General features: G+C 39.2%; 1 protein-coding gene and 1 pseudogene across 1 annotated transcript; one reads left to right on the top strand and one right to left on the bottom strand.

Annotated features, from left to right (window-relative positions):
* Positions 1–17,077: 17,077 nt before the first annotated feature.
* vgll3 (vestigial-like family member 3) lies at positions 17,078–25,947 on the bottom strand. Its single transcript, XM_088352911.1, has 4 exons — positions 25,623–25,947; positions 22,706–23,033; positions 20,210–20,752; positions 17,078–18,032 (listed from the first exon to the last, which is right to left on the bottom strand). The coding sequence occupies exons 1-4, from the start codon at positions 25,737–25,739 to the stop codon at positions 17,992–17,994; spliced, it is 1,029 nt and encodes a 342-aa protein (XP_088209037.1). The 5' UTR covers positions 25,740–25,947; the 3' UTR covers positions 17,078–17,991.
* On the top strand, positions 21,382–21,537 carry LOC148352663 (U2 spliceosomal RNA; annotated as a pseudogene).
* Positions 25,948–26,461: the final 514 nt, after the last annotated feature.

Consider the following 26,461-nt stretch of genomic DNA (forward strand, 5'->3'; position numbering starts at 1 on the left):
GGCGACAGTGCTGGACATGACATTAACTGTTTATTATTTTAGATGTCTTTAAAAAAAAAAATCTTTTGATTGTATTTTACCTTTTTTGTAGGAAAATAAGAAAACATAAAATGATTGCTTTATTCTACTACAAAATTAAAATATAGTACATAATTGTATTCTTTTTTTAATTAAAAAAAAATAATTTGAAAGCATAGTAAAATACAAAAAAATCTTCCCAAAAAGAGATGGGAAGAAAATAAAGCAGAATACTTTGTAAAGAATACAGGAGTATCCGATTTAAAACTACAGGTGAAAATAGTTTGTTCAATTTATTTTCAAGGTAGTATTTTAGTACTAAATTACTTTTGTATTTTTCCAGTGACTTGCTGGTTAGGGGGATACTAGGCTGGGGTAAAAATCCTCTGGGGCCCATCAATGAAAAAAAACCTTGAGAACCTCTGGTTTGAAGGACAGTTGATATTGTTGGGGGTTTACTGTAAAAGGCAATGCTAGTTGAGAGACTTCCTGCTCGGGATGTTGGCATGGGAGCCCCATTGAGAACCACTTGAGGAAGTTTTTGGCTTGTTGGGCCGACTGACAGCTCACAAACACACACTCCAGGGGGGGTTGACAGCGAGAGTGTTCCCTGACACAACCACAGCTAGCTCTCGTGTTAGCTTCTTCCTGTCCATCCGACGCAATCCTGACTGCTCCTGCCACCTGCACCATCTCCACAAAAGACTCACGGGAAGGTTGACGTGACAGGAGGGCGGGACTCCCATATGTCCCGCGTCCGATGGTCCCGCCAGCACCTGTCAATCAGAGTGACTGGAATTCGTGCCGCCGGCTCCCGTGTTGGGCTGCACTTAAAAACTATTTCAATCGTCACATTGTCAAGTCACATTTATTTTTATGGCCCTTCATCATGAAGAGTCCCAAAGGATTGCACTGGCCACCATTACAATATCCCCTTTTCTAAAACAAACCCGTGGGCAAAGAAAAACTCAAACAAAAGTATGAGGTCAGCATCAATCATAAGCTGTAGAATATACAGTAAGTGTGTCTAAAGTTCAAGGGCAGAGTATTCCAGAAAACCAGGGCCCTAATGGAGAACGCTCTCGAGCCTGCTGATTTCTTCTTGGCTCTTGGAGTCCCAGCAGGAACATAGAGGAATATTTAATCTGTCCATGCAAACTTTTGTATCCTAGTAACAGAGCCTTAAAGTCATATTTTAAATAGACAGGAAGTCAGTGCAAATTAGTTAAAATTGGGCTGATATGATCAAACTTTCTTGCCCAAGTCAAAAGCCTATTTTGAACCAGCTGTAATTTTTTTATATGAGACAGCGGGAGACCAGAGAGCAATACATTACAGTAAACATGCCGTGAAGTAGCAAACGCATGAATTGTCATTTGAGCATCTTATCTGTCATTTCGACAGCATCAGCCAAATCTTTGCAATATCACGAAGATGGAAAGAAACTATTCTAGTAATGTTTTTAACATTTTACTAAAACGACAGATTTGAATCAAATATGACACCTGTATTTTTAACCGATGTCACGGTTGCCGATGGCGCCCAATTGGCCCCGCCCGTTTGGCGTCAGCTGGGGCTCGTTGACTGATTGGCTTCCCTCCTATTTAAGCTCAGTGCTCTCACTCACCCTTCGTCAGTTTGTCAACAAACCTCTGCACTTGCAAGACGTGGGTTTTGTCCTGTTTCTTGCTTGTGTTTCCTGTCCGGTATCGTTCCCGTCTATTTTGTCCTGCTTAATATCGATCTCAAGTTTCATTCACGGCTATTTGTTCTGTTTGTTATTGATCTCCTGTGTCTGGTATCGTTTCCGTCTCTCTCGTCCTGCTTGTTATCGGACTCAAGTCTCCAGTGCCTGATATCAATCCTGTCTTTCCCGTCCTGTCCGGTATCAACCCCATCTGTCCGATACCTGCTCGTGAAATTGGTATCAATTTTGTCGGCCTCTGGCTTCCTGTCATTCCACGCCAGACTGCTGCCTTACGTCTTCCACCCAACTACCGCCGAATCGCTGGCATTTGGGTTAACGTGCATGACTGCCCCATTTCCCGTAAAATTAAGCTTGTGTGAGAAACGTCACGCATCTGGGTCATCCTCCTGTTCCGGTTCTTGACAACCGATGGAGTAGTCCCGACCATTGAGACTATTAGTCCATTAATCTGACTTTTTTTTCTAAAATAACGTTGCGAAGACATAAACAGGATGGAAAGTCTTTCAACAAACTATTATACAATCCTTTTAGCGTTCGTATAAATATTGAACTGAAAGGTTATTTACATACAAGTGAAGAAGTGGAAAGACCGTTTAACCTATTAGAATGCAATGAGTGTTTCTGGCACTGTGAGTAAAATAGTTTTAAAACTAAATTTGAATGCATTTTTATATGTGATATGTGCCACTAATGGTCGAGTGGCTCGGCGCTTTCACTGCCGTGATCCAGGTTTGATTCCAATTGCAAACTAGTCAACTCAAGTCATGTTTATTTGTATGTTTTAACAACTGACGTTTGTTTTTGGAATTGCATGCATTTAATTTCTAATACGTTTGGATTCCGCAGTCTGGCATTGACGCTCAAGCTCTCCTTTATAGTCAAATATACACGAACAAAATGTACAACACATGTCATAGAAACTGCATTGATTTGAATTATTTTGAATCTTACTGAAATGAGCCAGACTCTGTTTTGTTCAATTGCCCAACTGTCCACGTGCATCACCGAGCTTCCATGATATGCAAGGTCTGCTTTGCAAATTTTCCAAGTAACGTAAATTCCGGACTATAGAGCGCACCTGATTATAAGCCGCACCCACCACATTTTAAGAGGATAACCCGCTTTTGTACTTACACAAGGTGCACCTGTATATAAGCCGCATGCGCCCACACTAAAACATGTAACACTATCACAAATATAACCCAAACCCGACTTTGAGTCCCGCGATTGCAACTGTTGCCCTGTTGTTTTATTGTCTGCTCCTATCTTCGGTGTTTTTTCTTCCCGTTTTGACAACTACACTATGGATTACTTCTATCCTATGGACATGGGTTTTAACGCACAAGAAATGCGTTTATTCAAGGAATTCCAACTCCTTGCCCTGAAGATTTCTCGTGCCGGCGAGATGAAGGGGCCTATGATGGAGGAAAAGCCGGAGCTAGCGAAGCGGCTAGCGGCGTTATAAGTCTTCGGTACCATCCGTAATCATGGTAATTGCGAACTCACGACCAAATAAGATCATCGAGTGCTGGTGGAAAACATCGAAGCGCACAGGGAGCGCAGTTGCTGTGTTTTGCGGAAACGTGGCTCACGTTTAGCATTCCGGACGCTAACGTGTAGCCACCCAGAGCTACCCGGAGCAATCCGGCTTCAACGCCGCTAAACAGAGACACGAAAACCGGGGAGAATCGGAGAGGAGGCGGACTTGCTAACACGAGGTGGTGTATCCCTGGATTTTCACAAAGAAAAGTTTTCCATCTGCCGCAGGGATGTCGAAATTTTGGACTGGCGTGACGTCATCCACTTCGCTACAAGCACCCCTAGAGCATCATGTTCATCTGTTAATAAACAACAGGGTAGACTGCTGGAAGTGTGAATTTCCCTACGGGGATGAATAAAGTATCCATCTATCTATCTATCTATCTATCTATCTATAGTACACAGTCCAAATACCACAGCCGGCAAAATGAATGGAAAATGATACCTGTTCTTAAGGTTTGATGCAGACCTGCAGAGTCCGGGTACCGTTGAAAATAATCCAAGGAAAAAAAATGTATATTTCCAAAGGTAAGGGTGGAAAAAATATATATCCACTATTGTCCGCTGCGTCCACAAACACGTCTCACCTTTACTCCACTTCCCTTCAGCCCCCGTTGTTTTCGCCCCTATTTTTTGATTTGCCCGTGAAAAACATATCAGAATAAGTCTCTGAAATAAATACATTACAAAAATATACAGTTGCAAATACATATTATACATGGTTACACATATTTACAAAGAAAGACAGTACACCGAGAGAGTTTTCAAAGCTTTAATAATAATATTATAACTTTTATCCCAAACCGTGCCTGTGAAGGGTAGCAAAACGCTACTTGGAACACGCTCGCAAAACAGTAGACGACCCTGTTAAAAAAACATACCGTACTAATAGTAATCACGATGAACCATCCTCATCTTCGTCCTTATAACTGACGTCATCAAAGTTGTCCTCCCCAATTTAAGAAAGAGACTATGTCATATAGACGTCGTCCCACGCTCCCTTGTTCTAAAACACGCTAGCAACACGCTCTCGAACTAAAGTTTACGTGCAGTAGCTCTGTTTCCTTCTTTATCGGACTGCTCGATTGCATTTAGCTTGAAAGCTGCGTCATGAGCCTTTCTCTTTGCAATTTGCATGGTGAGGATATTTCTACGCTAATTTAATTTGTGCACAAGCTAAGAAGTTGCGGTCTTCCTCGGCGCATATATTCCACCGGTCTAAATCTTACATTTTCTACTCGAGCACCGCTGGCGGCTGTTAGAAAAATTACATAAATTGGCCACATCACTGAATAAGCCGCAGGGTTGAACGTTTGGGAAAAAAGTAGCGGCTTATAGTCCGGAATTTACGGTAGTCTTTTTATTTGCCGTATCCAGGCCAAAATGCTTCTAAACTGTATACGTTTTGATACACGTACTTGGAGTTCATTGTACATTGGAGTTTATCGTCAACTATTTCTATCGATTTCTGTCGACATTTTTGCAGCCCTACTCTCATGCCAGCCTTGTGATGGGCTTCATTGACTTTACGGGGGTTACCGCCACGTAGGAAGTTCCTAAAGCTCACAGTGACGGAACCTGCTGAGCTGCTGGCCCTAGACAAGACATACCACCGGGAGAGAGCCCAAGATGGCGGGGGGCTCCATGCAATAACAATACAGGGACAGTAGACGATTGGCAGGGGGGTAAGGAATTACCTGCCAATTAGGGAAAGTTAATCAGAAGAATGAAGGATGTCAACCCGTCACAACCAGAGATCAGCCAGATAAGCTTCACGTTATCCCTCAGATTACACCCTCGGTCGACACGCCGCTTGCACACAAACACACGAAGTTGAAATCTTTGATCATTTTTCACAAAATCAACCGCTTTTTGCCGACTCTCAAAAGAATGCACCGCAGAGGAGGCAGCTTTCGATTAGCTAGCATTGACAGGCAAATATTTTCATGTGGAAAGAAAAAGATTTGTTTGTCTTTTTTGGCCGGGCATTGTGGGAAAACATACGTTTTTAATTGTGAGCTTGGTGTATAGCTGTTATCAATTAGAAGTTTGATGTGTTTTTATTTAGTGAAAACCACAACGGCATTTACGGTTTGACTTTCAAAGATTTGCATACAGTAGAGTCCGCTGTCGCAGTTTTGCATGGGAATTTGGAATTTGCAGTGTTGTTGTAATCCACACCCTGTTGAAATAATAATATAAGACAATAGTTTTCGCTTTTTTTTCTTCATTCTTTTTTATTTTCATCTTTGAGCCCCATTGTTTAGGAGTGGGCAATATGGCAGTATTAAATCATGAAGGACTGAACCCAGATTGTGATATCCAAAAATTAAAAGGCTGATAGATTATCTTGACCTGAAGCATGCGTTGACTAACCCTCAGAGATGGAAAGTTGCGTCATTGCTATTATGGACTTTTTGGACCAATTTTAACATATTGTTCTCTTTTATTGATTTTCACCATGTTTTTGTGTCCTGTTAGCTTATGCTCAATCTATTGCACCCTGGTCATCCTGCGGCCACATGCGGCCTGTCAGGCTTTTTCATCCGGCCTGCCAATAGAAATTGATAAGATAATAATGACAATGTGTATTATTTTTTTTAAGAGTATTACTAATGAGAATCTGTTTATTTGGTCCCATTCATGTCCCCAGTGTCCCCAATATTCAAACAGAGGCTATATTTTTCTTCACTTGCTACTTATCTCATGTTTTTCTTTTATTTGGAGTTTTTAAATGCATTTTGCTTTAATTTTGAGCTGTTAACAACCAAATAAACAAATGTATTCATAGATAAAAAAAAAACATGTTGTTGTAAATGTCTTTATTTTTGTTTATTAATAAATGCATAATGTTGCTGATGTTTTGAAATGGTAGTCTTCATTTTTTTTAAAATGTCTTAAAACGTCTTTTCAAAATGGTAGCTGCTGTCATGAGCTCTCTCTCTACCCGTAACCAGCTCCAATCACTGCACCCTGATCTGTTCCACCTGTCTGTTTACCACCAGCTGATCTGAATTCCTTGCCAATCAAGCTCTGTAGTCAAAGCCCTGACTTATAGCCAACCTTTGTCAGATCGTCTGCAAAGCCTACACCCGGAACCTATTTGTCTGCGCTACTGACTCTAAACCTGGACCTCTTTGACCCTTCTGCCTTCTCTTCTGCCCCGGTCTTCCAGACCCGTGTTTTACCTACTCCAAGACCTACCACACTAACCTTCTTGCTCGGTTTCCTCTTTGTCTCATCTTTCAAGCCGTCTTTCTTAAAGGTAGTACCAAATCTCCACTTCAAGATTTCTCTTCACTCCAAGATCCTCTCCCCCGTTTCCCTAAATAAACTTTCTTAACATGACGCAATTGTGGTCCTCGTCTGTCTGATCCGTGACATCTGCGATGAGAGACAATGAGAGCCTATGTTTTCTAGTTCCTGCTAAGGTATGAGATTCACTAAATAAAGAAAATTAAATCCATAGTTTTTTTTTCCTCCTGCGATTTGTTTTTAACCCAATCCGGCCCACGACACAGAAAGTTTTCCCACCCTTGTACTAGTGGTACTGACTTTATCTAATAACGTTAATGTTTTTGCATGTACGATCTAACCTAAAACTGTCTAAAAAGTATATACATGTCATAAAATCTTAAATATTTTCTTTGTATGATATGAAATGGTAAAAATGCAGTCACAAATTAATATTGAAGAATCAGGATACAATTGATTTTTTGGAACGGTGATGTATTTTGGCCATATTGACTACTCGTAACATTATATATATATATATATATATATATATATATATATATATATATATATATATTGTTAAGAGTCACACAGGGTTGAATTCAAAATCTGTTTTTGTCATGCACACATGCATCCTGCTGACTTGAGTTCAGTGTTGAGCTCAGGAAAGCATCCTTTGGTTCCTCCTTTAATTCTCAAAGGAAACATTACCTCAGTGACAGCTCCAGAGTGTAAACAAAACAAAAGCAAACATCTGAGTCAATGGTCCGGGAATGCGGCTGCAGCTCTGGAATGCACGGCATGGTCACTACGGAAAGAATTGGGAGCAGCAAGTCGGGAAACATAAGGCCTGGCTGAATGATTGACAGGCAGGTGGCCTGACAAGGGAATTTTGATTGTTAAATGAACACGAGAAAGTATCTCATACTGGTATTTAAAGTCCCTAACTTACAAAGATTCACTTTACACTTCACTTGACAGGATTTTCCTATGTTTACGACATCTACAACAGATTATTTTGCATGCTGGGGCATTGTTTGTTCATGTGTACGAGTTATGTCATGTCCAGAACAATGGGTAGACCCAATCGCATAACGTTTACCACAAGTTTTATTGATAGAAAGAGGAAGGGCTGCGCCCACGATCCGGTGTTCGCTGGACGCGGGACGCAAGTCGCTCTCGCACTCGGATTGTGATCGGAATACGGAAGTGGATCTTCAGTAGCGAGCGTTGGCGGTGTCAGGGACGGAAAAACAGGTCGGTAGCCGGGACAGGGAGAGCAAAAGCGTAGTTGGGGTCGGAAACGACTCATAAGCCAGGATGGGAGAGTAGACGTAGTCGGGCTCAAAAATGGGTCGTAAGCCGGGATGGGGGAGCAGACGTGGTCGGGATAAAAACAGATCGTAGATGGATATAAACGGGAGTAAAAACGGGACAGGCGTGAGTCATGGTCAAAAAAGGCTTGCCTTGTATCAACAGAGGTTTGCAGACAGACTGACAACAGGAGAGTGACAGGACTTGGCTTAAAGAGGGACAGGAAGCCAATCAGATAGCCCGCAGCGGCTGGCGCCAAATGAGCGGGCACAGGTGATTCCAATCGATTCGTTTGGTTTGGAAATTTCGGAAATTCGGTTTGTTTGGCAATTTCCATACTCGGCAGCCAATCAGAAGCCTGCATCGAATAACTTCGCTCTTCCGGACTTTCCCGAGCGTTATAAGGTCGTGCATTTGCATATCATTTTCCAAAGTAGACTATACCTATCAAGCTCCAGGGCTTCAACAGTCATATTTTCCCTTACAAAATACAAAATAATCTTACGCTTTGAGACTGGGAGGTCGCTGGTTCGCGCCTCGGCCGAGTCATACCTAAGACTTATAACATTGGTAAAATGGCGGCGCCCTCTGTTGGCTGCGGCTGCATCGGCTCGCTACAACGGGTCAGGTGTATCGACATTTCGTTCTTACAAAGAATGACAATACAAAGGAAATTATTATTATTATTATTACACCATATTAATTTTCCAAACGTATTTATTTATGTAGTTTAACATGTTATATTGTACATGTGTTTCGTTATATCATATATATTGTTGAATAACATTTTGTTGTGAGATACAGAGTTGCTCGACATGAATGAGGTTTATTATAAAAAAAGTTAAAAAATTAAGCAGGTTGGACGTTCAATGTAGAAGGAAAAAATACATGCAAATATAATTAAGTAGAATAATACATTTTCTTATTCAAATTATTAATTCATTTTCTGGATAAAATTATTGTTGGTAATATGCTGATTAAAAGCATAACCACAAACCTGTCTTTTTTCATTTTCTCCTTTTGTACTTCCTTTTTTTTTTTTTTTTTTTATTTATATAACACAATAATTCGTAATATATTGCATCAAAGCAAGTGAGCCGTTTGAGAGCCGGCTCTCTTTAATGAGTTGAGCCGAAAAAGCCGGTTGTCTAAAACGAGACGGACTTTCTTTCACGACACAATTCGAACGCGTTTGACTTGATTGATTTGCCGTTTGTTGATAGTCGGTGTATACCGGACGCTACCCATAATTGCCAAATTTGCGTTTTTCCGTACAGATTTTCTTGTACGTCGTACACGTCCTAAAATGCATAATAAACGTAATTTGTAGGGCAAAAACGTACAGGTTGACAGGTATGGTAGACGCACAGAGAAGAAAAATGGATAAGCGGTTAGGAATCAAGCCAAAACCTCAGCCCCAGAAGAAATATTCAAAAGAAGCTAACAAAATTGATGACGCTACAAAACGTAAACGTACATCAAAAGCATCACACAAAGAGGAGTTCGTGTGGCTTGTAGCAGACGACGCAACGCAAACACTACATGAATGAAGATGAGTCAATAAAGGTACATACTGATGGCAGATGGAAAACAGCGATGTCATATACATGCAATGAATGGTGTAAGTAGATTTATAATAAACCTAAATTTAAAGTGTTGTTCTGTTATATATTCTGATAATCAATTCTTAATACTTTGCAACAATGGGTTTTTTTGCAATTAGTCGTCTTATTGTGTTTCAAGTTGTGAAGGCAACTTTATGGCTGGGCAGGCAACTTTTCAGAGTTGTCTGCACTGGTGCCCGGTACTTTTTTGTCACGAGTTGCAGACAATTCATATGCACATGGGTAGTACTATTGTATACTATTTTCTCATTCTAATGTTTTCAATTGGTGTGAAGGGGGTTTGGAACGCAATAGCTAATTTCCGTATGTTTTGATCCTGAATTATTCAGCAATTTCACTTTGTAATTCCAACCTCAAAACAAAATAACGTCGTATCCTTGGGTCTATCAATCTATCTATCTATCTACCTTGGTCATATCCCTCAAGATGGGTGATAGACAGCAAGACAAACACATACAATAACAAGGAAAATAAAAGGGAAAAAACAGCAAATAAAACACACACAAAAGTTTTTATTGCGGACACAGAATTGTCACCTACCAACTGGTCATTCATCTGACAAATAAGACGACTGGGAGGCCTGATGGACTGGCGGACCCTAAGATCATAATGGCTAGGTTGAGCACAAATAACCTGAGCTTGAGGGTCTGGAACAGTCAAGTCTAAGCAGTCAGTATTAGGAGCGGCTGTCTGATACGTGTCAGTACTAGAGGAGACAATGTCCGGGGGGGTCAGTGTTCAATGGGGTCTCGTCTGGGAGGACAGTGTCTGGAGGGTCCATACCCAAAAGGATCATGTTTCCAGAGCACCGCTGTGGGCTTTACGCATTGTCAATTGCAGCATGATCAACATCTTGTTCAGCGATGTGCTGACTTCTTTTACTGGACGCATCTATACAATAGTTATAGAAGTGAGTTCTCTGCACAGTTTCAGTGGTGAAAATGTTTCCGGATTTTTAGCGTCAGCCAGGCAAAAATGTCCCACCACATCCCGTTGAAACTGTTTTATTCCTTTGCAAGTATCCAAGTGATCTCCCCACAAGTGTAAGAGGTGATCCAAAATAGCCGTCTTGCATTGTAAAAACTCATGAGGTGGATTCCTCGCCTGTCCAAACAGAGGACAGGCTTCGCTTGGTGGAGACCATAAGGGGGGAACAGGTGTTGCTTGCAAAATGTGCTTTGAGTGAGCAAAGGAATGACAGCTATGTTCTGGCCTCTGCGGTTACTGGAACATTACCCAGAGCTGAGCCCACAGCAATAACCTACTGAATGAAATCGAGTGCCGAGCCCCCTGTAGCCACCCACCTATCGGAAAAGTACCGTCTGTTATGCAAGCGAACAATGGATATTGGTAATATAATTAGTGTCTTCACTCTTCCTTTTTATTTGAGTATTTATTTACAAGCTCAGAGGAAAAAATATCTCTCATGCAAGGCCTTTGTTGACGAGGATTGTTTGTTCTTGGCCACTATTCTTTTCTTCAAAATGTATGTTCAATCTAAAAACCTGGACTGGTTAAGAATACTAATATACAGTATTTTGTTATTTTGGGCTAATTTAGTATGATCACAATTTTGATCGCAACATAGCAGACAACCACCACCACCACCAGCCCGCCAAACCCCCCGTTGCCACAGCCTCTTTGGAAAAGAATTGTTGGTTATACAAGCAGACAATGAATTATGATAATATAATTCAGTGTCTTCTTCATTTTTATTACTTAGTTCTGAGAAGGAATATTTTGACAGGGATTATTTGTTGTTCTGGGATACTATTTTGTGGAAATTCCACTATTTCAACCTAAAACAGTGTGTTTTGACCTTCAAAATGTTTAATCTGGTAAGAAAACGTACCGGTTTAAAAATAACATCATTTTGATAACATAGCCATTGTCTGTTTTACAAGAGCACAATGAATAATGATAATAAAATTCAGCCTTCCTTTTCATTTGAGTATTTATTTACAAGTTTTGAGAAGGAATGTTTTCCACACAAATCATCTTTGACAATAATTGTTGTTCTTGGCTACCATTAAAAAAAACTCTCGTTTGGAACTCTCGTTTCGGTTTAATCTGATAAAAAAACAAACACCTAATGCTTCGGTTTAATCATTTATTTTTTTGTTTTTGTTGGCCAATTTAGTATAGAATAACATCCTTTTGATAGCATAAGCCAAAAGTGGCTACCACTTAGTTCTAAAAATAACATTATCCATCCACTATCTGCACCGTTTATCCTCAGTAGGGTCGCGGGGGTGTTGGAGCCCATCCCGGCTACCTTCAGGCAGTGGGCAGGGGACACCCAGAACCGGTTGACAGCCATTTGATAGCATGAACTAGGAATTTCTAAACTATATATATATATATATATATATATATATATATATATATATATATATATATATATATAGAGAGAGAGAGAGAGAGAGAGAGAGAGAGAGAGAGAGAGAGAGAGAGAGAGAGAGAGAGAGAGAGAGAGAGAGAGAGAGAGAGAGACAGACAGACAGACAGACAGACACATAGATAGATAGATAGATAGATAGATAGATAGATAGATAGATAGATAGATAGATAGATAGATAGATAGATAGATAGATAGATAGATAGATAGATAGATAGTTATCTAGACAGAAATCTAGACAGAAAACAAGAGAAAAAAAATTCATAGGAGTAAAATAAAATTAAGGAAATGAAAAAAAAGAAACGGGCAGCACGGCGGCGCAGTGGTTAGCGCTTGTGCGGCACAGTTCATGTCATGGGAACCTGTCGTGGGTTCAAATCCAGCTCCAGACTTCCTGTGCGGAGTTTGTATGTTCTCCCCGTGCTTGCGTGGGTTTCCTCCGGGCACTCCGGTTTCCTCCCACGTTCCAAAAACATGCATTTCAGGTGAATTGGCCGGTCCAGATTGTCCCTAGGTGTGAATGAGCGAATGAGTTGTCTGTCCCTGTGTGCCCTGCGATTGGCTGGCAACCAATTCAGGGTGCCCCCTGCCCACTGCCCGGAGATGGCTGGGATGGGCTCCAGCCCCACCGCGACCCAAATGAGGATAAGCGGTACGGCTGATGAGATGAGATGAAAAAACAAAAAACAAATAGCTCTTCTCTCAAACTTCCTATTTAAAATTAGCATTTAGCTTCTGAATTAGCATCTGTGGTACTCATATGCTAACAGACATCCCACTGGCACCCTTGCAGACTCACTCCAGGCACTTCCAATGCAGGGAAGACTAACAAAGACAATCACGAATCCAACAAAAAGTTGTTTTTCTAAAATAATTGCAAGTCCGGGCAAAATCAAGTCAGGTATGAGTAGAAACTAAATAGAAACAAACGACCGACCAATAATTAAACTAATAAAGAGTAAATGTACTTGAGCACCACAAAGGGGTTTTAACGGACATATGGTAGTAAAACCCCATCTGGGCATATTTTTCATCTGCTTCTTACAATAATTGCATCTTTTGTATCCAATAGGATTCGATTCACTTACAGATGATTGTTTTGGCTTGTAGGAATTGGAAAAAAATAATTAGTTTTTACTCTTATATTCTGGCTAAGTTCTATTTCAGCTCTTGCTGAGTTCAAACAAGGATGATTTTGATTGTCAAGATTATTTTTCAGTTTGAATATGATGGTTAGTATTACCGGTACTTTATTATTATTGCCTTTTTGAATTTCATGCAAAAATTTTAACATAAAAATATATCGGTCAAAGCGGAATCTGTATGAAAAATTAGTGTGGATTCGGATTTTATTTGTTGATGTTTGTGTGCTTTATATACTGTATGGATTTAATACCTTAATGAAACAAAAAACGAAAACATCCCTCTTACAAAAAGTGGACATAAAATATTAGCGTTTCCTTTCAAAAGCACTTCTTCAAATCGGACCAGCATCATATTTTGTTCTTTGTTCGAATACAATTGGTTGAGGACTGCTTCTTTCAGTGGGATCTTGGGGTTATCCTGCAAAAAAATAAAAAATGATTTTTTTTTTTTACCGTGCTGCACCAGAGACTTCCAGATTAATGCATAATGCTTTTTTTTCCCCAAACCGGTGTTTGAAATAATGTCTGCCCGGATGCCCGGGCGCGTGCATCTTTTACGTCGGGCGTACAACTTAAAAAACATCTCTGCCAGGATGGCCGACAACCTTTTCAAGAAAAAGAAAAAAATATTTCGGTTTTATTTTTTATACATATATATTTTTCTTTAAATCAAACGTTTGCTTTATTCTGATTTCCAAATCTTCGTTCGGTTTGGAAATTTCATTTCGTTTGGCAATTTGCATACTTCGGCAGCCAATAAGAAGATTGCATCGAATAACTTCATGCTTCCGGACTTTCCCAAGCGTTTTAAGGTCGTGCATTTGCATATAATTTTCCAAAGTAGACGCACAGAGAACACAAGAAAAATGGAGAAGTGATAAGGAATCGAGCCAAAACCTCAGCCCCAGCAGAAATATTCAAAAGAAACTAACAAAATTGATGACGCTACAAAACGTAAACGTATATTAAAAGCATCGTGGAAAGAGGACTACACGTGGCTTGTAGCAGACAACGCAACGCAAACATTGCATGAATGAAGATGAGTAAATACAGGTACATACTAATGGCAGATGGAAAACAGTGATGTCATATACATGCAATGAATGTTATCAGAAGATTTATAATAAACTTAATTTTAAAGTGTTGTTCTGTTATATATTTAAGTTGTCACATTTATTTGTATAGCCCTTAATCACCAAAATGTCTCATAGGACTGCACAGGATTGCAATTACACCATTCCCTGATCTTCAACCAACATGCAGGCAGTGGCTTTCAACCAGTGTGCCGCGAGACCTGGTCTAGTGTGCCGCAGTTAAATGTCCAATCTTATCTTTGCACACAAAAAAAGCACACTATTTCAATACTGTTGCTTTCTTCCAGTGATCAGTAACTATAGAATTCCATATCAGTACGTGGCAGCAGACTACATATTATTTCTCTTTTATATAAAAGCTATCTGCTCATGAGGTGGTACTATTTTGTCCTCATTTTGTTTGATGAAGCAGGTTAAGATCTGCTGCAAAATACATTTTTAGCGTACTAAAAGCATTTTGTGGTTCCACTGGCAGATCAATTTTAAGCATTTTTCTTAGAAAAACAGGTAAAACAATATAGTAAAATCGCAAGTTACAGTTAAAATATTAACCTAAACCGTGACTTAATACTTTGCAACAATGTTTGTTTTTTTGTGATTATTCGTCTTATTGTGTTTCAAGTTGTGAAAAATGGGAAAGGCAACTTTATGGCTGGGCAGGCAACTTTTCAGAGTTGTCTGCTCTGGTGTCCGGTAACTTTTTGTCATGAGTTTCAGACACTGAAGAAACACATGAAAAAGAGGAGGTCGAAATATCTGTGGCCTATCCTCCAACTTTATGACCACCTTAACACGAGACATAAACATCTACATTGTTAAATTAACTCATTAAATAAAAACACTTTACACCCATCCTATTTTCAACTATGTCACCAAATGAGCACTGATAGCATTGTCTGTCCATGTCCGTTGCCGTGACCGGTAAACTTCCCGTCCAGACAGGAAAAAAGCATTTTTGCTGTTTTTCAGCTGTCCGTGCGAATGATTTAATGCGCATATTTTTGTGAGGAAAGCCCCCCGCCCCCAAAAAAAGAAAAACCCAACCTGTTATGGTATCTTACAATAACTATTTGTGGAATGCAGCCTATTTCCTCTCGTGATGCTGGTAGAATGTCCTTTTTTTCCGACAACATTTTGGTGAGTTGTTTGAGGTTGTAAAAACGTTCTCTATTGCTTATGTTTGAATAATGGATATGCATATATTCTATAAACCACTAACCTTTTTGCAGATGAGAACTACTTTTTCAACTGATTAGTGCGAGAGGCTACAAATTTTATAAGTATTTCTAAAGTAACTACCGGTAGTTATGTAATTACTATGTTGTTACCATGTTGTTACTATGTTATTACCAGGTTGTATTAATTGGAAATAGGGGCATTGGAGCAGTCATTATTTGTATTTGTTTTTGCAGTGTAAGGGCACCAAGGAATACATTTAGCAATTATAGTGTAAAATAACAAAAAATGAGTCACCAAGTTATGAAAGCAAAGAATAATATAGTGAATGCATGTGTACATTTGATGTACAATTGCAGAATATTTCACCAATTTTAGTATCCTCGTATTATTTTAATTAGCATCATGTCAGTGACCCGTGGTCTTTACTATAGTGAGAACAGGTTTTAAACCATGTAAACTGTTATCGTGATACTAGGATTTGTCAGAACCCGAACAAACGGTGGACCTAGACGCGTAACGTTTTCACACAAGGTTTATTTTACGGAAATGGGGAAGTCATGCACGTGAACACAAACGCCAGTGATTCGGCGATCGCTGCGCAGAAGAAGTGAGACGGAGAAGTCAGGTGCGGGAAAACAGGAAGCCAGAGGCAGCCGAGTTTGAAACCGGACAGGACAGACGGGATTGATACCAGAAACAGGATACACGAGCAGATACCGGACAGGACGGAACAGACGGAATCGATACCTGATACTGGATACACGAGCAAGATACCGGACAGGACGGGATGGAGGGGATCGATATCGGATACTGGAGCAAGATACCGGACAGGACGGGATGGAGGGGATCGATATCGGATACTGGAGCAAGATACCGGACAGGACGGTATAGACACAGAATACTGGATACAACAGCAAGATACCGGACGAGACGGGACAGATACCGGATACTGGTTACACGAGCAAGATACTTGACAGGACGGGACAGACGGGCTCAATACCGGATACTGGACATGGGAGCAAGATACCGGACAGGACGGGACAGACAGGATCGATACCGTATACACAAGCAGGATCCCGGACAGAGTCAAAATACACGTCTCGCATGTGCAGAGGTTCGTTGACGGACTGACAAGGAGTGACTGGAGTACTGAGTTTAAATAGGAGGTGAATCAATCAGGCAACAAGCAGCAGCTGGCGCCAAACGAGCGGGCACAGGTGAGGGCAATGAGTTATCATCACAGGATAAAAATTTAACTTTAGGGTCCAATATTGTAAAGACTCACAAAAACCAAACATTTGAAGTCATAATTTATTATTTACAATAAAACATACAGTATCAAAATATACAACTCGAGGCAAAGATTTAACAGTAGCAACAGACCATCTAGCAAAGAAACAAACTGTGTTGAGAAAACTGTACATATTTGGTATATACGGGTCAATATCACCACAAAAGGATTTTTTTTTAGTTTACCTTTTTTATTGTATCAAGAAAGGGATGAACCGCGCACAATGCACATTTAACCCAGAAAATATATGATCTCGCTGACATGGTGGACAATGAGTTCACATATTTAAGCCAATGTGAGCATATTCGTAGCATGTGAGTTGCAACATAACTCAGAAAATGGAACTGTTCGTCAAATGCATTCAGTTTTCCAATTATTATTTCAGTATGACAGATTGGACATCAAGTTTATTCAACAATGTCCATAATTTAGAAATCACAAGTGTAAATATTTACTAAGGAACAATCCTTTTACACCCTCCATGGAGGAATGCATGCGGGGATATTGCTGAAAATTTCAGAATGGTTCTACTACCATAATGGTTATGGACTTCAATGATCTACTTGGACACACTGATATTCTTCAAACATTGTTGAAAATGGACCATAAGCAATTTCAATTTTTGTATTTAACACATTCACTGCTGAGGAATTTATTCTGTTTGACTATTTGCCATCTACAAAATAAATTACATAGGATGCCAGTTAGTTATTTTGACTGTTATACCTTACTTTTGTTCGTTGTTTTGACTATTATCAACTGTTTGCATCATTGCCACTATCGGTCATTCAAGTTTCTGTACTTTGATCTAAAAATATAAAAAGAGCTCAAGAGAGGGCCTTTAGAATAGGTTGGAATTTCTTATCCGAGGCTTGGACTCTTCCCTGTTCTCCTTGCAAGTTCAAAATACATTAATTGCTTCTACCCTTATTATCTGTGTCTAATAATCCATAAACTCATCACTCGTCAGCCAATAAAACATGGCATTGAATGGAATTTAGTATAGAGATGAAAATGTTTGGGGTTTCTTTCGCCATTGACAGCCATAGACAATCCATTGGGATTGCAGTGAATGAGCTAAACATTTAGCCAACCTTGCAAAAAAACTGGTTGAAACTTTTTGGGGAGTAAATCTTAACCCCATTATACGATAAACTCAACATAGACTGTTTTTGGATTAAATTGATTCACGTATGATTTACTAAAACGACCCAATTTTAGGCACTTGTTCTGAACAAAATCATCTCTTACATGGACCAGGCCTGGTTTAATCCAAAACCCGAAAGGCATCTTGGATTTTGTCCGTTTGCAGTGATTTTGACCCATTAAAAAAACAGCTCTTGAAACAGAACCACTTTAACATATTCAATGAAATTGTTTTCGTCAATAAAACACAGAAGAAGAATAGCAGTAGAAATGACCGTCCTGTACAGTGCCGTTTAGTCCTTAAAACCAGACTGATGACTTTGCCTTGGTCTGCTCGTGAGCTGCAGAGAGACATAGAATATTTTTAATCCCACTTCTCTTAATTTGATACCCTGTTTTTCAAGAGCCTGTTATTCATGTCTCCATCCTCTGACACAGCTAATTTCATGAAAAATTGTGATCAGACTTCTATAGGACTTGTTAATAAGCTGCAGCGGCTTTGCATGAGAGAGACACTGAAAACTATGGATCACAAGAACTATCAGTCTTTCTCAAACGGATTTAGGATAATCAAAAAAAGATGGTTTCATTTTAAAATAATTAAAAGGTATTTGTTAAATTATTTTAATTAAGTACTATACCTGAAGTAACCCTACAGTTAGAAAAGTATTCCTTTTAAAATATGCATTAAAATTGTTTTGGAACATATATTTACTATCAGGATTGGGTAGGGTTACTTTAACTGGATTACTTTCAATTACTTTTGGATTACTCCAATACCAAATATGCAAATAAAAGATAAAATAAACTAAATATGAATAAAATTATGACTCACAACACGTGGTAAGCTTTCTCTCCTGGCTTTGATCACTTTGATCTCCGGCAAAACTAACATAAAATGCGACAGAAACAAAATGAAAATAAATCCAAACAGCTTGCCAACATCATTTTTGCCGTTCCATGTATTCCATTACTCCCCAAGCCTGCACAAAATGTAGTCATTTTATTCATATTTAGTTTCTTTTGTCTTTTATTAGCAAATTTGGTATTGGAGTAATCCAAAAGTAATTGAAAGTAATCCAGTTAAAGTAACCCTACCCAACCCTGTTTATTATGGATCTAAAATAGACTGATAATACAATAACAAACTGTAGTATTGCTTTTTTTTTTCTAAAATACCCCAAAATCTTTAATAAATCTAAAAAAAACATAACTAACATAGCAAATGGGGGAGCATTGCGTTTATCTTAAGGTATTTACCTTAATTGACTACGATTTAGGAAGGATTTATTTATTTTATTCAAAATATTGTTTAAACTTAATATATAAATTGTATATTAAGAAAAATAATCCAGTTATTATTATTACTGTAAGTAATTATTAATAAAAACTTCTACAAACAGAACAAGATCAAAAAATCAATTTACTTATTTCACGACATTGAGGAATAAATAAAAGTCGAAAATTTTAGAGTTACAAAACAATTCATTTTAAAATACTAGCTTTTTTTAACAAATGTTTACAAGACATCTAAAGATGGCATATAGTAAAATAAATGTTTTTCAAGAATGAAGTATTTAATTTATTTTTTTATGTAGAACACTGATCAAATACTTTTATATTTTAATTGAATAATTATTATTATATAAGATTTCTTTCTAATTTAAATATTACGCTAATATGATGCTAAGATTTTTAATAATTATTTGCTCCAGTAAACGGGAGATCATATAAGTATATTTTTTGGGTTTTATTTGAAAAAAAACTTAAAATACATTTTAGAATGAGTATTTGGCACAAGAGCAGATGATACATTTAACATGTTTTACTATTTTTTTCTTCAATTTCCTTGTTTTTATTTTGTTATGTACATAATTGTTAAGTCACATGCTTTAATTTCCAAATAGTTAAAGCAAACCGATCACATAAATCAGGTAAAAAAGGTTTAATAAGTCGGATCAAATCATATTTCTGATTGCTATTTGCAGTACGCTGAATAAAAGAAATGTGGACTGTTGAAGGGCTGAAAAAAATCACTAAGGATTAGAGGTAGGATATTCAAGGAGAGCGCAAAATATCAATCATTAAATTCGAGCTTGGGCCAGACCAAGCTTCTTTCTCGAATACTTTTTATTTTTAATTAGCCACCCAACATTGTTCTATGTTTCTTTTTCTTTGTGGCGGATATGCGCAGCGCAGCATGCAAGCTCTGGGGAACTGTCAGACACAGAAGCAGGCAGGTAGCAGGGGGGCGGAGCCAGAAAAAAAAATCACCCTTCCTTCCTCCTCCTAAGTCTTAACAGATGAAACATAAAAATTTGCTTCGGGCTCGGTCCTTCAAATTAAGTTATTTGGTCTGGCTCTGGCTGGTAAAGGCTTTCATGCCCGCGGGCTGGTTCAGGTCGGCTGGATTTTTTAGGCCCGATCATCCTCTACTAAGGATTCATCACTAAAACAATACTGTACATTTAGAACCACTACCCTACATTAAGCTTGACTTGATTGTGAGTGAACCAACCTGAGTCATACAACTCCAAGGATCCATGCACCGGTGAAGCGGTCCAAGGACCACAAGACGCCATGACCGGACTGCAGCTACTGGGGTCCATTTCTGTCTTTGCGCTCTCGCTTTGCGGCGAACTCCCAGCACTTAGTGCCGACTGGCTCTGGTTCCTCACCCCGGGCAGGAGAAGAGGACTAAACCTGGACTCTATCCCTCCGCCATGATTCGGGTAGGAATGGAACACGGGTCGGTGGTGAGGCCGAACGTGGGTGCGGTGGTGCGTGTGGTAGACGTCGTGAACGTTGGGGTAGGCACCAGGACTCTGGGAGTTGAGGCCATAGGTCCAGCTATCTGCTAGGCCGCCTAGTGGTTGGAGACCAGAATGGGAGAGTACATGACCCGCCCACAGACCACTGTCAGGGTGGTTAAGAGCAATGGAACTTGGGGCAAAATCCGGGTGGACCGATACTGAGACAGAGGGGAGGCAGGGTGTGGAAGGTGATGGGTAGGTGCTGCTCCATGATGGACTGTTTGGACCCTCTGGGAGAGCGTCTCCACCTAAGACAAAAAAATTCCAAGAAAATCAATCATGGTAAAATCCTTACTGCAAGCCACTCCTTTCTTGCTCCAATTTAAACACTGCCACTTTGATTATGGTGAAGTGTTTCTTTGTAGCGGGGAAAACACTTTGCCCAGCAGCAGTAGAAGGCAAATGGCAAGCTGCTCTTTTTCCCGACGTATGCACTCTAAATCCAATACATCGAGGTGCCATCTCAAAACATTTGTGTGTATTGAAATTACCATATTTATCTCTGGAAAACGTGCACTTGTATATAATGCAGAACCTAATCTTTCATTAAAAATTTAGCACAAAATTTTGTTTTACTTTTTCTTTGCTCGAATTAAGCACGTAAGTGACAAGTAATGTTGAATACGAGCGGCCATGATAAGATTATTTATTGACAATGTAAACTATGTAAACTATACCAACATAAAATTTACAATGTATTTATTTAATGTCCTCCAAAATTCAATTCATTATCAGATAAAACAAAGAGTTGTTTCGCTCATAGTTATTTTGCGTCTACTTATATCTTTATGGACGACTTTATGTATTGATCTCTGGTACCATGAGTAAAAATAATGTGACAATGAAATAAAATCTGATGCCTTTTCCTGTTTCTTTTATATCGCTGACGATCTAGTGGTTAGGACATGGCCGATGCTAGATCCTTAGCTTGGCCTTTTTGATTTTTGCAATCCGTAGATGGAATAAGAGCTTGCTCTGTCCACTCCACGCATCGGCCCGGTATTGCAGTACCTCCGGGAACGGTGCATTCGCAATAATCGCAGCAAGGCTTTAGGGCTAGGACCTTAGCTTGGCCTTTTGGCTGATAGTAAGTGTCCCGGCTCCTAAGCTTTGTAGCGTATTATGTACTGACAGATAACGGATAATGGATAATGAATAACGAAGATAGAACAATAACCCTTAAAAACCCCTCTCACTGCCGCGACCTAGGTTTGATTCCCATTGCATCAATTGTTTTGCAATTGTGGTCAGCAACGCATCTTAACTGATCAATCATAGCACAAACACTTCCGTACGAAAAATGTGCATTGTTCTTCCTTTCCTTTTCCCAAATTAATCAGGGTTTGGCCCCCATAAACACATGTGCGTTTGTGTACAGTAAACAATGTGATGTTAGTTTACCCAACCAATGAGACCTGTTGTTGGGAGTTAACCCCTTAATACCAACCCCAAATAGCGCCAAATAGGGAGGCAACGCATACTAATATTGAAAGTCATAGATATGACTCGGTTGAGGCGTGAACCAGCAACTTCCCAGTCAAGGCCACCAAGCTGGTGAGGAAAATCACGCATTATACAGAGATAAATATGATAGTCCATGTTTTTGCCAACATTCATATAAAACATAACAGGAGCATTACGTTAGGTTTTACAGTGCTTGACGCACTCAACAGTATTTAAAATGTTTCACCCACAAATCAAGTCCTCAATTCATACATCCGAATTGAACAGCAGTGGAATTTATCATCAACAAGTGAATGCAATTTGGTCCACGGAAACTACAAATTCATAAAAACACAAAAAGACACGTCTTAGTTGCAATCTGGCATTTTTCTCCACACTATGGATGCCCTGGCACTGTTGTCTAGAAATCGAGGACTCACATTTTATGTGATGCAGCCCTCAATCGTGATTTTTTTTTTTTTCAGCACAGCAGTAAATACATCTTTGTAATCTCCATCCTGAATTGTCACAAGATCCATAAACATGTGACTCACTGGGCTTAAAATGTAAGAAATAGGTGTGATTGTGTCCATTTCCATGGCTTTCAAGCCTTCAAATCCAGTGCATCTACTACTGAGACTGAATTTAGTTTTGTTCTTAAACTTAAGCATGTGTTTTTTAACAGGGTGTGCTCCAATAGTCCAGAATTTATCATAAAAAGGTTTGTTTTTAAAGAAATCATACCAATCCAAGTTTACCTTTCCAGGATCCGGCAGAGCTCGAGGCGGGCGTCATCCGAATGGGCTTGTTCCCCCCGTTAAGTCCGGCGGACTGACTGAGGGCCCGAGAGAAATGTTCGTCCACTACATCACTGATCTCCCCTTGGAAGTAAGTGAATAATATACAACGGGAGCTCAAGTACTCGGCTCCTGCTGGTTGAGACCCGTCTTTGACCTCCAAATCTTGTAATGATATACATCCAGGTTCGGTTACGGGAGCCAGACGAAGACTTGGATCTCTGGATAGTATTGCTCGTCCTCCGCCGAGCTGTTGGCTTGAGCAGTTGTGCATTTTACTCAACCTCCTCTGCAAGGAGAAATTAAGCTGTGAGTGTGCAATGGAAGAAGCTTAATAACAACTGAATATCAAAGCAAGTTGTAGATTTGATTGTATTCTTTTGAGCGCAAGTTATTGGGACTGCAGAGACCCCTCGCTACTTTGCGCTTTGGTTATTGCGGGTTCACTTCTTCGCGGATTTTGACTTTATTGTTATTGATATTACTGTATTGTATCTTGTATTGGGACTGTGATAAGCTGGTGTGTGCTATTAGCTGCTCCTTACATTGAAAAGAAAAATTATCAATTAAATCAGACTCTGAGGATAGTAACAGGATCGCAACAAAATGGTGGTCACCTGCGGGTGCTCCGTGGATTATTATTGGGCGGCGGCGGGGAGAAGGCAAGAGTGGTGCCACTGGTCTGGCCCACTGCTACGGCTAGGCTAACAATTATCCTAAGTCACCACTGCGGGCCCTGTATCTTGCCAAAGCCAGTTCTATTAGCCATTACACGGATGACCTGAAGCTACAATTCGTGGCAAACCGCTATATTTTGGACAGTTGTATTTTACCCATCGCAGAGATCTGGCTCGTTTTTGCATAAAGACAATAAAGCTATTCATTCAACTGCAGTTATGTGTTGTAGATCTATAATTGTTATTTTGTCACAGTCGTTTACTCTCAATCTGCAATGGTCATCTAGAGGTAAGATTAACCTTTGCGGGATATTATGAAGGTGCGACACTACTTCGCAGAATTTTCCCTTTCACGGGTGTTTCTGGTCCCCATTAACTGCGTAAACCGAGGGATCTCTGTAACTCATTAGTCAAAATCTTCTAAATCAGGGTTCTCAAACTCTCGGCTCAGGGTGATAGTTTGAGGCCCGTCATTCACATAAAAGTTTAATGCACTATAATTTGCAAAATGTGCCAAATTATCTGCCAAATGGGTAAGATGTTTAATATATTTAATATATGAATATGTAAAAAAAAAAAACTCTTACCCATTTGGCAGATAATTTTGCTTATTATCAAGTATTAAATCTCTTATTTTGATACATATGTTAAAAAAACTCCGCTGGCAGATAATACATCTCATTTTTAAGTATTCTATTTCTCTTTTTGTTAATTTTAAACATGACTCCTTAGTCAAATAGAGTACAAAAATGTTCCTAAAAATATTCTATATTTCTTTGAAAATATAATAATACAACAAAGTTTTAAAGATATATTTAAAAAGAACAAGATTATTTGTAATAGGAGAAGTATATATTTATATGTATCTTTTTAATTTTCTGAAATATTTTTTTAATTTGAAAAAGTGAAACTCAGAATGAACGCATTTATCTGCCATTAGCTATGTTGAAAAAGGAGTTTTCATCTTATTTTACCAGAAAACTGTCGCACAATTGATGGGCACAAATATTTACCAATGGGGCAAGAACTCCTTTGGTATCTGGATTACTCCTTTTTTTCTCATATTAAAGAGTAATTCAAATGACGCCGACATTTGAAATATTTAGAATTAGAATAGTCTTTATTGTCAACTGATAACAATGTAGTGAACAATGTTTGCTCAGAGATTAGACCTGGCGCTTCAGAATAAACTTAAAAAGACTTAAAAGGGAAAATAAGATAAAAAGGATGTCGTGATAGATAAGCAAACAGAAATACATAGTAGAGCTTGGAGACTGGTCTAAGTTGTAATAATATTTTAACGAAAAAATAGCGCATCGTAACGATAGTGCAATGAGAAGTAGTGCAATAACATTTAGCGCAGGGGTCCCCAAACCTTTCCCTGTCAGGGCGAGTTGGGGTCAGTCTGTAACCGAACAAGTGCACAGGGGTTCTGAAATGTAAAAACAAAAAAATGTTTTCTGGATTTTTCACAGAACTAAAGTCAATTAATAAATCAGAAAAAAGTCCACGGAACATAAACTTTCTGTTGTGCCTGTGCAGTCTTAGCAGGTCCAAAATCAGCTTAGTTGTCAGAGCACTAAACCAACTGTGGTATAGATTACTTGTACAAAGGCAGCAGATTCGATCTCATTATCACACTATTTTTAGTCAAGGTACCAGAAACAAATGGAATTTTTGTTGTGTGTTTGTATTACAATGACAGTAAATTCATTTCCACTCTTCTATTCTTACCATAGTAAGTAACACATTTATTGTCATTGTGACATGTGAAACGCACGTTATAACATTTGTGTGTGGTACCGCGACTAAAATATAAAACCCAATACCTTTTAATGTCATCTATAACACTGTTAGTCCAGTGGTAAGAGTTTGATCCTCCTAATGCCGCGCCCTGCAATCAAATCCCAGAAATGCACATCCAGAATTTTTGTTCTTTTTCAGGTTATTGTTCAGGGGGCTGGACCAAATGTGAAAGCAGACCCTATCTGATCCGCGGGCCATGGTTTGGGGACCCCCGATTTAAGTCTGTTCATAAGATTTGAATATGTAATAGATGAGAAAAACATCAATCTCTACCAGGGTAACATTTGTGTTTCTTTGGTTCTATGAACACTCCAAAACTGAATTTCTGGCGTTTTGCTGACATGATAACATTAAAAACCTTCTCGTAGTTCTCAGTAAAAGTACACAAGTCTCACCTGTTGCTGTTGCTGCTGGTGGTGGTAATGATGGTTGTAGTATGAGGACTTGTAGGCTTCTGCAGGGAGGAGGTGTGCTCCATAGCTTTGGTGGTACATCACATCCAGGCAGCTCATAGCGAGCAAGAGAAAGACAATGAGTGGACTCAGTTGAAGGAGGTCTGGAAGACTTCAGGCTGGTTGTGTTCCGAGGTTCTTCCCCATCTCCATATATTGCCAAACATATACAAAGGCCATGCCGTCCTGGTTGAATGGCGACAAAGTGCCTCCTGCTGTTTGCCACCCGGGGCCACAAAGTCCACTCAAAAACTTGTGACATTCGAGTCCAAGGAGAAACTCCTGTCAAGATTTCAGACTCCTTCTGATTGGCTGGTTTCTCTCTCTCTCTCTCTCTCTCTCTCTCTCTCTCTCTCTCTCTCTCTCTCTCTCTCTCTCTCTCTCTCTCTCTCTCTCTCTCTCTCTCTCTCTCTCGTTCGCATTGTAATGTTAGGTTATGAGCAAGCGTGAGAGAGGGCTGGAGCGCATTGACGCACGCCCATTTGGGAAGGTTTTGGTCTCAAGCACATTCTCCACATGAATTGAAACATGCATGTTTTACAGAGTGATATTATGCAATCACTTGCAATACTCTTCAAAAAGTCCAGAAAAATTCAGTAAAATAAAATTAAATAAATAAAATAACATAATAATTCTTCCTGTTTATGTAGTTCTTTCTCATTTTAAGCACTAATTTTCTTAGTTTGTGATTTATTACTTTTTTATATCTTACTAAGTATTAATTATATTTTCTTATTATTAATAAAGCTTGTTTTGTATATCTTGTTTTGTATTTTTCTTGT

Source organism: Urocampus carinirostris, chromosome 14 (genome assembly GCF_059441175.1).
Source record: "Urocampus carinirostris isolate Australia breed hairy pipefish chromosome 14, RoL_Ucar_1.0, whole genome shotgun sequence".
Taxonomy (NCBI): Eukaryota; Metazoa; Chordata; class Actinopteri; order Syngnathiformes; family Syngnathidae; genus Urocampus; species Urocampus carinirostris.

What these genes read in the sequence shown, in the direction of transcription:
- vgll3 (XM_088352911.1), bottom strand. Translation starts at nt 25,739, where the DNA reads ATGAGCTGCCTGGATGTGATGTACCACCAAAGCTATGGAGCACACCTC. An exon ending in CTCTGCCGGATCCTGGAAAG is followed by an intron (nt 20,753 to 22,705) that starts GTAAACTTGGAT and finishes TTTTTGTCTTAG; the next exon opens with GTGGAGACGCTCTCCCAGAG. An exon ending in CTTGGAGTTGTATGACTCAG is followed by an intron (nt 18,033 to 20,209) that starts GTTGGTTCACTC and finishes GTCTCTCTGCAG; the next exon opens with CTCACGAGCAGACCAAGGCA.